We start from the raw sequence: 13,300 nt of genomic DNA on the forward strand, positions 1-13,300 counted from the left end.
TAATAATAATAATAATAATAATATAACAGAAAAATAACCATACTTCTAATCTTAGATATAAAAAAAACAACCGACAGGAAAATTTGATAGCACCTATACATACGTATATCGTTGTAACGAATGTACAATTTACGAATTATATAATTGCGCATCAAGCAAGTATAAAAACTGCGATACGCAGATCGAGAATTTGTCCTTTACTTAGCACGAAAGGTGAAAAAAAATAAACAAGAGAGCGGAGAGAACACATTACACGAATACATACTCGCAGGAATGTATTACACGAATGTATTCGACGTGGCCGGTTTTGGTTGACGACCTGATCCTTCCTCGAATTTCGACTATTAACTTTTGATTGAGAATGCGAGAAATTGGCGGGAGCATATCGCGATATAGAAATGGTAGATGAAGCTGCGGATTAACTCTTGAGATAAAATCATCGAGAACAGAGATCGATGTCGTTTATCTTTTCCACGAACGCGTATAACGCGATATTTTTCCGCTTCCTTCAAAATATTCTGCGACACGTGAACGGCACACCCACCTGTGCACCTGTGATACATACACAAGATGCTTTTATCCCAATGTCTAAAATTCCAAGTAGGCTGCATCAGCAATTTACGGCGGCTTGAAAGGCGTTCGACCAGTTGGAGAAACCACTCTGTGACGTCAATGGCAAATGCAAAAAGATACGGTCTGACACACTGCGTCATTGAAGTCAACTTGACTTATCCTTGTACAAAGATTACTTGCTTTCCCTGTATGTTGTATCCTGTGACCGTCAACGTCCGAAGCGATTGTTTTAAGTGATGACCTGATTTTATGCGTATAATAAATTTGAAGAAATGGTAAAAGCTTTTTCGAATCGAAACGAATGAAATTAGCTCACAATTCATTCGGGATGTACGAGTACGAACTTTATTTCTAGCGTCAATTTACGTCTGGTTATAACTGATCAACGCTCTTGGTGTCGCTATTTTTTTCCGACCAATTAAACCGGAATTTGGCATCATATCGATTGAAAAAAGAAACGAAAGAATTTGTGAATCCTTACAGTTCAAAATAGCGCGTAATTCCTGTCGAAATAACGGTTATCAACGTTATACGTAATAAAAATAACTCATGAAGAAATGATGATCGAGAGAGCGAAAAAAGAAGAAAGAAAAAAACAAACAGACAACAAAACTCCACAATCAAAAAATCATTTTATACCAACATTTCCCTTCTACTTTCGTACTAGGTTTCGGTTTCGTTTCGTGTATACATATAAACATATCATACAAGGTATGAATAGGTTATTAGAAGCAATTATAACTCGTCACGCGCGTATTTCTTCAAATACCTTGAATCGGAGAATCGAAGGTGTTCATTATCAGATCATTATCGTTATCATTATCATCATCATCATCATCGTCGTCGTTGTCTTTGATCGTTGAATCACAGTATTGACTTCGTATGATGGATAAAATAAGACGATGGCAAGGTAATGTGCCGGCGGCACGAACTTCGCCGCATCGTTGAAAGAAAAACAATGATTTAACCCGACTAACGAATAACAATTAATCGTCGATCTACGGATGACGTTGGACGAATTCTTTACACCACTCAAAGTACATACGTACGTGTATATAAATAACGGATACTTTCCTATCTTCAATTTCACTCTAGCGTCGTTCACGGAAAGATGCTAATTGAATGACCTGCTGCCGCAACGTCACCGTAATCCTGCGATTGTTATACAATAGAGATCAGTGTCAACAACGACATCAGAGTATGAATAAAAACTGACAAATCATGCAGAAGTAATATGTTACGTGACATTTTTTTAATAACTACAATAATTCCATCGACGCCGTATAGTATAGACTGTATAGTTGAAATTTGTCAATTTAATACGATAAAGACAATGAAATATACTTAACAATACTCGCAGTCCAGTTTCTTAAATTATTGAACACTAGCTATATCATAAATTATGACCGCAGGAGCGATAATCGAATCGAACTTACTACGCGGTTCGTGTTATTATCTACACACCGCAGTACCAGCAGCTGGGGAAAAGGATCCGACTTTTTTCCTTGTTGCTTACACGATATACGTATGCGTATGCGTATGCGTATACATGTACATATATCTATATATACATACATGTGCATATATGCAAACACATATATATAGGCAATGAGGAAAAATTTGTTGGAATATTATATTTACACACACGTACGTGTGTAACGGAACGATACTGCAATAATGTGAGGATACTATTAATACACGGCGTGACTCGAGAGTGGAATTACGTCACGAAGTCAAACGATGATTTTGATTGGACAAACCGGCGTCGAAGCGGGATTTCCCGGTACAACCCATGCTCCACTTCAAAACCCGTAAGATACATTTGAAACCGAGTAGAGCTAGCCAGTACGTAAAAGACTGCGGATGTACGAAACGTCCGATGCACGTGAACGCCGCAAGTTTAAAGCAACTCGAACAGATAGATGATATTATGCGTACGCAGTTCGATTTTCGATTTCGATTCAATAGTAAATAAACGTTCAATAATCTCTATTTGATATAAAAGCGAAGCAGCGAATAGCGGTAGATGACGAATCGTTCGATTTTCACCACAATTTGACAAAATGAAACTTGAACATAGCGTGGAAAACCACTCGTTGTGCACGGAACAAATGAATGGGAGTGTTCTTCGTTTCTGCAATTACGCTCCGATGATCGCATCAACGAATGACGAAGTCTGCTCCATTGACCATTTTCACATGGACAACCAAATATCACGAGTAAGTAATGTAGTGACGGGAAAACAAACGAACTACGAAACGTCCACGATGCAAAACATTCGAATTTCGGTTCCTGTAGAATCGATTTGAATGTTATTTAAAACTAGATTTATTTTGCTTGTCTACAGGTCGAGTGTCCGCGTGAGCCTTACTACGAGGATGCGAAACCTCTGCAACTGCTGAACCTGGATTTGCAGAGCAAGGCGAAGAGCGAGATTCACAATTGGAATATCGATATCGAAGATCCGTGCAACAAGTCGTATTACAGTAAGCAACCAGCATACTAATGTTGTATCTTACAGAACGTAGAATCGAAGAATAAATATGGATTTGAAACAACCGCGGACATCACGAAATGTAACTGGGATTCAAAAACTTTACGTCAAGAATTTTCCACAAGTCATAATATTCGACGAACATTCGTGAAAAAAATTACCGCCAATCCTTTGTCGCAGATTTTCAAAATGATCATTTTGTGGGTTGGAGTTCCACCTTCAAAATTCTTTGTTTAAACTTCGTCTGCGATTATTTCTCGCCAAGTTATCCAACAATATTAAGAAAAGTAGTGTCCGCAAAACTTTGATCGTGTCAAACGAAAAAACCTTCGTAGAGAAATTTTGAAAAAAAAAAAGGAAAACTAATCTTTGAATGTCGCCATTCTGAATTTTTAATCACTCAACCGCTAAGGCATCATGGCGGCGTTAAGCGAGCTCGTATCGTAACAGTCAAAAATCGCAAAATGGCGTCATAATGTAATTCGATGTTTTTGGTGTTTCAGGTGAATATTTACTTTTGAAAGTGGTTGGTCTAAGGATTTTTACAGTTCGAGAAATACGATTATGTCCATAAAATGTTATTTTTTCCGCGCATTCATACAGTTTTGAGCCCTCAAAGTTGACGAATTTTTTAAATCGTGTTCTCAAAATGGCGGCATGGAACAAACTATGATCTAATTTCTTTGGAATGTATTTTTTTCTTTTCAAAAACATTGAATAACAATACTTTCGAGAAAATTACCGAGTAATTTTTATAATATAAACTTTAGTTATGCTGTATAATAAATCAAATTTGGCATGTTTCTAAAGATGGCCCTTAAAATTCGGTGATCGAAATTTAAACTCAACCGTGGCAGAGCTTCCGTAAAAATGGTGATCATGTTTCTCCATCTTCCAGATTTTCTCTATCTTGAAGAAATGAGATTTTCATTCAAACCTCTATTTTTTAATTATTCCTACGTTTCTGATAGCAAAAATATACTCAAAGCAAAGAGGATTTTTTCACTTGTTATGTAGATTAAAAATTTTTCGAATACTATTTCTTTTGATGTTGGATAACTTGACGAGAAAAAATCGTGGACAAAATTTCATAAATACCCTACTGAAAGAGAAAATTCGTGCTACCAAATGGTTATTTTGATTAAAAAAAAAAAGAAAGAAAAAAAAAAAACAACTGATCATAGTGTATGATCGCGCGAAATCGAAGCTTCGCCTTACAAATTTGACACGTGTGACAAAATAAGATTACTCGAGAAAAAGTCCATACAGACTAAATCTGAAAAATGGTGCTTAAAGCTAAAATTTTTAGCTTGAAAATTGTTTTTGATTCGATGTTCTACTTTTGCAGTTTGCGTCAAGTTACAGCGTTTCATCTTTTCGAATATTGATTCAAGCATTTCTTATTTATTGCTATTTGGTTTTTTGTACAGGTAGTGACGAAGAGATGAAACCCGACTACAACAGTTGGATGAGAAAACCGATTGAGTACTGGGATACGTCAGAGACAAAAAGTTGGCTTCTTTCGAGTTTCCTGACATTAGGTATTCACTATGAAAAACTTTGCACTGTTGCCGAGGAATTTTATATGCCAGGAAATGAACTCCTACGATTATCGCTACAAGATTTCATCAACCGTGATCACGTCAACGGAAGAAGACTTTACGAAATGTTACAGGAGCACCGCGACATGAAATATCACGGTAAGTTTTAAATCGGTAATATAAATTAACGGTGAAAAATATTTAAAAAAAACACACCAAATCATCGTATATTTATTACGATTTTCTTTTTTCTTGTACAGCATACTCGTTCACAAAATGTCCACCACAATGTTCCGACGATGAAACATCCGTTACTATCAGCCAAAATTATTCCGGTAAATAATACGTCCAATTAATACTTATATAATATTACATAATATAGTATCTATATGTTATTAAGTCGACGAAAAGGATTTTATAAAAAAAAAAAAAAAATTTATTAAAATCGGTAGTAGAAAATTTTTGTTTACGATAGCAATTCCGCTGTATGTATTAATCGGGTTTAACACGTGTAACCGTTGAAATTACAGACGAAGAATCGGTGATCAGTACGGATTATATTAAAAAACGACAACCCGGAAGGCCTCGAAGTTTGAATACCAAACTAAAACCTGGTAAGCTGATAAAGGAATTTTCGAAGTGCAGTCTTAAAAAATATTTATCGATTGTGTCTAATCAATGTGATCTTTCTTTGTGTAAACCAGCAGCCAATCACAAAAGCGAGAAACTTTGGGAATTTGTGAGGAACTTGCTACTCAATCCGGAGTTTTGTCCGCAATGGATACGCTGGGAAAATTACGAAAAGAAGAGATTCCGTTTTGTGAAAAGTGACTGCGTAGCGAAAAGGTGGGGATCGCGTAAAGACAATCCAGACATGACTTACGAAAAATTCAGCCGTGCGATGAGGTAAATTCAACGACTCTTAAATATTTTTTCATCACCTTTAGTTGTATAAGAAAAGCATTGATTTCGGTCGAAAATCAATTTTTCTAATATCAACGAGTCTTTGCGCGTTCTCAAACCTCTAGAATCCGAAAAACAGGATTTTATAGAAATGTCGATTTGTCCGACAAAGAGCTGGATTTTCACGGGTATAAAATTGCCGCGACGGCGAAATATCGGCGATTTGAGTTGCGCTTTTATACGAGGAATTTAAAAATTTCATTGGAAGTATGACATTCGACATTTTTCTCCTCTTCTTTATCACTTATTTTCATTCTTTTTACTGACAAACGTATACTTTTTCTTTTCTGATGAAAAGTATCGCGGAACTAAAAGTTTTTCCCGTCTCGTTCGCAACGGTTTGTCAACATGGATAAAAACAACGCAATATTAACGCTCAATTTTCTTCCTTGTGTTTCAGATATTACTACAAAAAAGATATATTCGTTGCTGTCCAAGGTAGGCGTCTCGTTTATCAATTTGGTTCTAAAGCGACGGGCCTAGAAACGGACGATCCGAATTTCAAAAAGACCATGATGAGTAACTCAAATTGTTAAAACAGGTGAATCATTCCCCACATAAAGCGATCCTTACTTAATTTATAGATCAATAATTTTTTTCATTTAATTTATTATCTTTCCATCTGCCTCTCCACGTAACGAAAAATCTTCACGCATCATTCTATGTACATCACATATATCATTTTATACGATATGAGGCTATAATTTTACGTAAGCGTATATTACATAAGGATATAGATTCGACGGTATTGTATTATATTATACAGAAGAAGGATATTTATGGAGGAAGTACGATTGTATAGATCGAGATGAACTTGTACTCAGTCTCAGTATTATAAATATTTAAAACATAATTTAATGTGTTCCCAAGTGTATAAGTTATACTATACGACTAAAAAAATAAGATATATGTATACGTGATCTGAATTGTGTGCCAAATAAATGCCTACACAGATTAACTGTATAGGTATATTTGTGTATGAGTAAACGAGTAGTTGTAGCTTGTATCGAGCATATAAGTATTTGACCTGTAATCAGTACTCAATTGTAAGCTACTAAAGTAAGGATACAAGCGTAATTATCCTGCAAAATCTCGTCGTATATGTGTTTTATTTCAAGACTGTAGTTGAGAGAAAACTGGGGAAAACTTGAAAGAAAAATATATACAAAGATTTTTAATAATTCCATTGAATCGTTGCAAAAAAAATTGAGGCTTGTGACTAATAGTTAAAAATTGATGAAACGATATTTCGATTTGCTTGTTATATTAGTCACTTTAGAAGATAAGAATTATAAAATGAAAACAGAGCACCGACTCTATTTCGATTTATAATTTATCCCTCGGGTTACTTAAGTTATTCGTAGAATTCCTTTTATAATTAAACGATTGAATATTAGAGATTTGTTAATATATTTAATTTAAGAAAATGTATGATAATGGAGGAGGTACATGGAGGAGAGAACTCACGATGTATATATATCATGCAACATTAAAGATATATTGTAATATAAAAGAAAATTTGATTGACTGTTGAGACGGATGAAAGTTTTTGTTCTCTTTTTTTTTTACGTTTGAACTATAAGGTAAACCTTTCATCAATTTGTCTACACAAAAAAAAAAGTATGTTTAATTCCATAAGCATTATAACTATGCATAAGTATACGAGTTTAAGTAGTCTCGATGTAATACATGCTATTTTTATACTTTACAACTGTGTGTACGTGATGATTAGAATACACGAAAACCTTTCATCTTTCTCAATATTTCTGTTAATATTGCATCCATTGCGAACCAGTGATATCGGTATTGAATGAATATAGCGCTGTACGCGTGATTGAAATCGAAATTCGGTTACAAGCGCGGATCCAAGACAGATTTTTAGGAGGGAGCGAAGCCGAGTGAGATACGGGGGGGGGGGGGGGAGATAAAATTACTAAATAAATTTTATAAATATGAAAAAAAAAAAAAACACTAAACAAAAAAGAACGAATTACTCTCGGTTGTCGACAATATCTCAACCGTTATAACCACAGTATCGCTGCTGTCTAATTTTTGCAATCGTTTTAGTCCTCACTTAACTACCACACTCGCCAACAGAAGCCAAAAGGTTAAGTCAAAATAATTGGCTTTTGAAAACATATGAATTGGTCGAGGTCCGAAATTTTTTCAAATGTTTGTTTTTCCTAAAAACCACGGTGTAACAACGATACGCCTCGCGATATAAACTCGCCCCAGTCTTCCGCACCGTTTAATCGTCCTTAATGAGACAATTAATTAATTATTTGAATGAAAAATCTATTTAAATAATAACCAAAATATTGATGTCGGCACCATATTTAAAGTTGTTTATGTAGTTTTTTTTAAAAGTCCACAAGGGAAAAAGCAGAGTTGAATGGCTACTTGCGAATATCTAAATATATTTTATAGTAGAATATAGTATAAAGTAGGTACTAATAATGTACTAAGATCCTGAAAGTATTGGACTTCAATATCAATTGAATATGAAACAAAAGAAAAGAAAAAATATTTACTTACGATTGACCAGACCAATTTATTTAAAAATTCAATATGTTATTGAGAGTCAAGTTAAGACTTTCTATAGATATACAATAGACAGATTTTGATCTTGTTACGTGTGTGATATTATTTTATTTTGTTCCTTAGTTACTGTGATACTTTTCCAGTATAAAGGTAAATAAACTAAAAATCTGTCCATTGTGCATATGCATAAAAGCTCTTGACTCTCTCACTACCATAACAAATTTTCAATCAAATTGGTTATGTTACTTCAGAGAGAATTTTTTTTTATTTTGGTTATAATCTATTTCTTTTATACTAATAGGTTAAGGTCCAATTCTTTTAAGACCGTAGTATTTTGATGGTACACATACAGATTCCGCGAGAGCAAATTTTCCTCCCGTCCGGAGGGGGCAATACCCCCCCCCCCCCCCCCCCCCCCCGCCCTTTCCGCCGCCGTTGGATACACGTAGTTTATAGCCCACGACGTCACAAAGGAGTTTCAGAAGTTTTTTCCGGATTGCTAAACATGCTGTGCGATATTCGCATACTAACTTCGTGTGATACGACATATGAATAGCAATACAGCGTCGGTTGATTTGATATGCTACATCGTAGGTCCGAGAATGGCCGAATGAGTAGCCGGAATCCCCGATGCTAAACTAGATGGGTGAAACATCGGTGACCGATCAGTAGAACTTGTTGCATAAAAGCGTCCGCATGTTGAACACGGAGACATTGGTTAACGCTTATTGAAGAACGTTTTACAGATGATAAAACAAGAGATTGAAAAAAACCGTTGAAAGATACTGCTCATTCATTATAAACCATTATAAATCTCGGTACAAGTGGATAATTGAATAAAGTTTGAGCATCGTAAGGGCGTTCGGGTTAGTGGAAGAAGTACAATTCTTCGTTAACGCAATTACAAGATTATAAAAAATCTGTAACACTAGACGATTGCCTCTGTTGTTAATTGCACGAGAGGAGCAACAATATGTCATCCGTAAGTTTCCATTTTGTTTAACGTTTCTCCTACATTTCGTTAGAATTTCACGCGCCTTTTACAAACTCACGCACGAAACTTGGTTGCCTTATTTCTTATCTCAATTCTTTTTGTCTTATACAATCTCATTGTTGTTATAAATGCAATATAACTCTTCGCTATGACACAAGTATAAGAAAATAATAAGATTTAATCTAATTTAATTTGAAGTTTATCTTTTTTTTTACCCCTTACCCGATTTTCTGCAGTTTGGTTATCTGGTGTGTGATCTAGACGCCATGGATTTAAATCGTCAAGTACCGCTAAACCAAGATAATGAAACTCAATCCGATCGAATTCTTCGAAATTCGAAATACACCGAGAGATCCGTGCGTGGAATCGGATGACGGTAAGTAACTGCTGCTCTTTATTATTATATCTGCCTAGGAAACAAGCGAAAGAATGATATCATTCCTCGCAGTCGTTAAACAGTAATACGTTATATTATACTGTTACATATCTTCTCATATTAATGAATGATTCGCTGTTTTTTTTTCCATTTTTTGCCATCACCGTGTACAGATAGCAAAGAGGATGAGAACGAAGATTGCGAAAGTTGGAGCAAAAAGCCTCCAATTGAATGGGATAAAGACGATACAAAAAAGTGGCTACTTTCGACGATATTAAAGAAATTGGGTGGACATTACTCCGACTGCTGCAGGAGTGAGAAACTTGTTATGCCAGGAGAAGAACTTCTAAAGTTGTCGGAAAATGATTTTATAAATTTCTGCGGAACCAACGGAAGTAGGCTTTTCGAATTGTTGCCGAAGCAAAGCGTCCCAACGATTCGTCGTAAGTTTTATAGTAGAAACGAAAGTCGAACAAACTCAAAAAGAATGTCTGGGACATTAATTTTACGTGAAACAAATCGGTCCGGATGTAAGATATTATTTTTCCGATTTTTACGCAAACAGGTGATAGAAAAAGTACGAAGATCGATGCCCAAGGGTGGAAGAAAAAACGGGTAGAACGGTGGGAGATGACAGATACAAAAAGTTGGCTCCTTTGGATATCTCATGAATTAAAGATGCTTTTCGAAGAATTTTCCAAATCTCGCCGGCGCCCCGCCACCCTGTCAGACATCCAGAAAGCCCGGCCTTCCACTTCCTTCGATCCTTCGCCCCTCCCCAGTTCTTCTTTTCACCGCCCACGCTGCCTCTGTTTAACGCTTCACCCTATGATATATACCACTATACCTATACAGATTGAACCCCTTACCCTACACTCGTACCCTTATATCTACGAACATTTGACCCTTCAACCCCACTTCCATCCACCCTCCCAACAAAACCCGAAAACGAGAGTTGGCGCGCAGGGCGAAATCCCGCTAGTATTTACATACATATATTGTGACGAAAACAAATTTCTCCGCGATCTGGCAAATATGGTCAACACGTGCAGGGGCACGAACGGGCCGATTTCTCATGGCTCGCCGACGCGAAGCTTTTTCTAACCTTCCTTTTCTCTTTCGTTAAGCGCCAAGTCAGATGTGAGTTTTCTTACCTAGACCCAAACCAAACTAGGATAGTTTACAGTTGCCGAGGGCTGAACGTCTGTGACTGGAGCAGGGCTACCGAGCAAGGCTTTCGAGATAATATGTCAAGGAGGTGCAACGAGCAGAGGAGGGGATAAATAATACCTGGACGCGATGAGGTTGATGTTCACAATAATTTGGTTTATTACCTTTTGTAGATTCCGGTAACAATCCCCAATTGTGGCTGCGACCAAGATACGAAAATCCAGCTGCTGGCGCACACACACACACACACTCACTCACGAAACTATCGATGACACTTGACCTGTCGCTCATGGTGTTATTAATCCGACTAAACGCTCTCGGCCCGTCGGCAGAAATCTCGGCCGCCGCCCCCCTCCCGGCCCCCCTTCGCATTCGGGGGTTGGCGGACTCGATCACTGTTTTCGTTTCGCACCTTTGTGTTACACTATACAATACAGTATATGTATATATAATATAATTATTGGCGAGATTACTTTCTCTGTAAAAGAAATGATCTAGTTTGAATCTTGAAATTTTTGTCTACGATATAGCAATTCCGCTGTATGTATTAATCGGGTTTAACACGTGTAACCGTTGAAATTACAGACGAAGAATCGGTGATCAGTACGGATTATATTAAAAAACGACAACCCGGAAGGCCTCGAAGTTTGAATACCAAACTAAAACCTGGTAAGCTGATAAAGGAATTTTCGAAGTGCAGTCTTAAAAAATATTTATCGATTGTGTCTAATCAATGTGATCTTTCTTTGTGTAAACCAGCAGCCAATCACAAAAGCGAGAAACTTTGGGAATTTGTGAGGAACTTGCTACTCAATCCGGAGTTTTGTCCGCAATGGATACGCTGGGAAAATTACGAAAAGAAGACATTCCGTTTTGTGAAAAGTGACTGCGTAGCGAAAAAGTGGGGATCGCGTAAAGATAATCCGGATATGACGTACGATAATTTCAGCCGTGCGATGAGGTAAATTAACGTCTCTTAAATAGTTTTTCATCACCTTTGATTGATATGTCAGAAAAGCGTTGATTTCGGTCGAAAATCAAATTTCAAAAAACGGATTTTAGAGAAATACCGGTTTGTCCTGCGAAAGGCTGGATTTTCACGGGTGTAAAATTGTTACAACGGTAAAGTGTCGCGCGTAAAAACTACGTGGTTGAATTACTGGATCTGAGTTGCTTTTTCATACGAGGTATTCAAAAATCTGGGATTGTTAATTGGAAGTATGAACAAACGGGAAAAACGAAGAAGCAAAAAGGAACTCGAATGAAACCGTAGCTGTTATTGGAGGTAAGTAAATAATCTAATTCATTCTTAGTGTTCCAGAATCGTGCACTAATGCATAAAATGCCTTTTCATGTTTATTACCGCATGCTATAATACTGAAAATATAACAAAGTGTCCAGGGAATTTCTTTTCAACAATAATAAAAAAGATGTCAACAGTCAATGTCAATGCATTAAATGTATTACGATTCTAGAATAAGAGACGGATTAGATTATTTTTGTATACCTCTAACAACTACCTTTTCACTCGATTTCCTTCTCGCTTCTTTATTTTCTCCGTTTGTTCAACCTGGCAAGTAAGAATCCTTGATTTTTTAATTTCTCGAATGAAAATGTAATATTCATCAACTAACTCAACCACGTGGCTTCTGACGTCCGTGAAAATTCAGCCAAATTTCCGCGATGATCTCGAAAACCGTTAGATGAAAAAATCGGAGACTTGCAGGATTTTACAACTTAAAAACGCAAAAAAAAAAACGCAATGTTAATCATTAATTTTCTTCCTTGTGTTTCAGATATTACTACGACAAAGATATATTAGTGGGTCACCAAAATAAGCGTTTCGTTCGTCAATTTGGTCCTAAAGCGACGGGGCTAGAAACGGACGATCCGAATTTCAAAAATGCCATGACCAGGAAAATTAAGGGCAAATCATGAAAATGTGAAAAAATAATAGAGCAATTTTTTTTACATTTGGAGCCGATTTATGGCCAATCAACATGATCTTCCATTTAACGACCACCCTAATAGGTATATTTGTGTATAAGCAGACGAGTATTAGTTAGAGCTTGTATCGAACATAGTATTTGACTTGTAATTAGTAATAATACAATTACAATTTGTAAGCTACTAAATTTAAAAGGATATAAGCGTAATCATCCGGCAAAATCTCATCACCAATTTATACGTCGTGTTCAATTTTGAGATTGTAATTAAGAAAAAATTGTAAAAACTGGAAGGAAAAATATACAAACATTTTTAATAATTCCTTTTAATCATTGGAAAATAATAGAGATTAGAAGATATGAATCTCGATAAGAATGATCTAACGAAAATAGAGCACCGACTCTATTTCGATTTATAATTTATCCCTTGGTTTACTCAACTCATTGATACAAAAATGTAATTTTGTATTAAATCGACGCGTATATTACGGACGTTGAACGATCGAAAAGTAGAATTTTATATATATGTATATATTTGGGGGGGGGGGGGGGGCAAAAACGGGGTACTTGAGGGAATACTTAGTTTTCGAGGACTCTAATACGCCGTCTTTTTTTTTTAATTGGAATCGAAAAAAAAAAAAAAAAAAAATGAATTTCAGATGTCAGGGAAAAAAATAAGTTTAAGTAAAAGTAAAATATTTT

At 36.1% G+C, this 13,300-nt stretch overlaps 1 protein-coding gene across 4 annotated transcripts; it reads left to right on the forward strand.

Annotated features, from left to right (window-relative positions):
• The first annotated feature begins 2,615 nt into the window (after positions 1 to 2,615).
• On the forward strand, positions 2,616 to 6,337 carry LOC124412443 (ETS-related transcription factor Elf-5-like). Of its 4 annotated transcripts, none has more exons than XM_046892309.1 (7): positions 2,619 to 2,792; positions 2,921 to 3,059; positions 4,498 to 4,767; positions 4,869 to 4,943; positions 5,139 to 5,222; positions 5,313 to 5,514; positions 5,972 to 6,337. In XM_046892309.1, the coding sequence occupies exons 1-7, from the start codon at positions 2,637 to 2,639 to the stop codon at positions 6,105 to 6,107; spliced, it is 1,062 nt and encodes a 353-aa protein (XP_046748265.1). In that variant the 5' UTR covers positions 2,619 to 2,636; the 3' UTR covers positions 6,108 to 6,337. The 4 variants fall into 4 exon arrangements, with proteins under 4 accessions (XP_046748267.1, XP_046748268.1, XP_046748265.1 ...); XM_046892310.1 differs by having other exon boundaries at positions 5,322 to 5,514; XM_046892311.1 differs by lacking the exon at positions 4,869 to 4,943 and having other exon boundaries at positions 2,616 to 2,792.
• Positions 6,338 to 13,300: the final 6,963 nt, after the last annotated feature.

Source organism: Diprion similis, chromosome 11 (genome assembly GCF_021155765.1).
Source record: "Diprion similis isolate iyDipSimi1 chromosome 11, iyDipSimi1.1, whole genome shotgun sequence".
NCBI lineage: Eukaryota > Metazoa > Arthropoda > Insecta > Hymenoptera > Diprionidae > Diprion > Diprion similis.

Excerpts from the sequence above, each read along its gene's own strand:
- LOC124412443 (XM_046892309.1), top strand. The coding sequence starts at position 2,637 with ATGAAACTTGAACATAGCGTGGAAAACCACTCGTTGTGCACGGAACAA. Across the intron at positions 4,768-4,868 it reads CCGCGACATGAAATATCACG|CATACTCGTTCACAAAATGT; the intron begins GTAAGTTTTAAA and ends TTTCTTGTACAG. Across the intron at positions 5,223-5,312 it reads GAATACCAAACTAAAACCTG|CAGCCAATCACAAAAGCGAG; the intron begins GTAAGCTGATAA and ends TGTGTAAACCAG.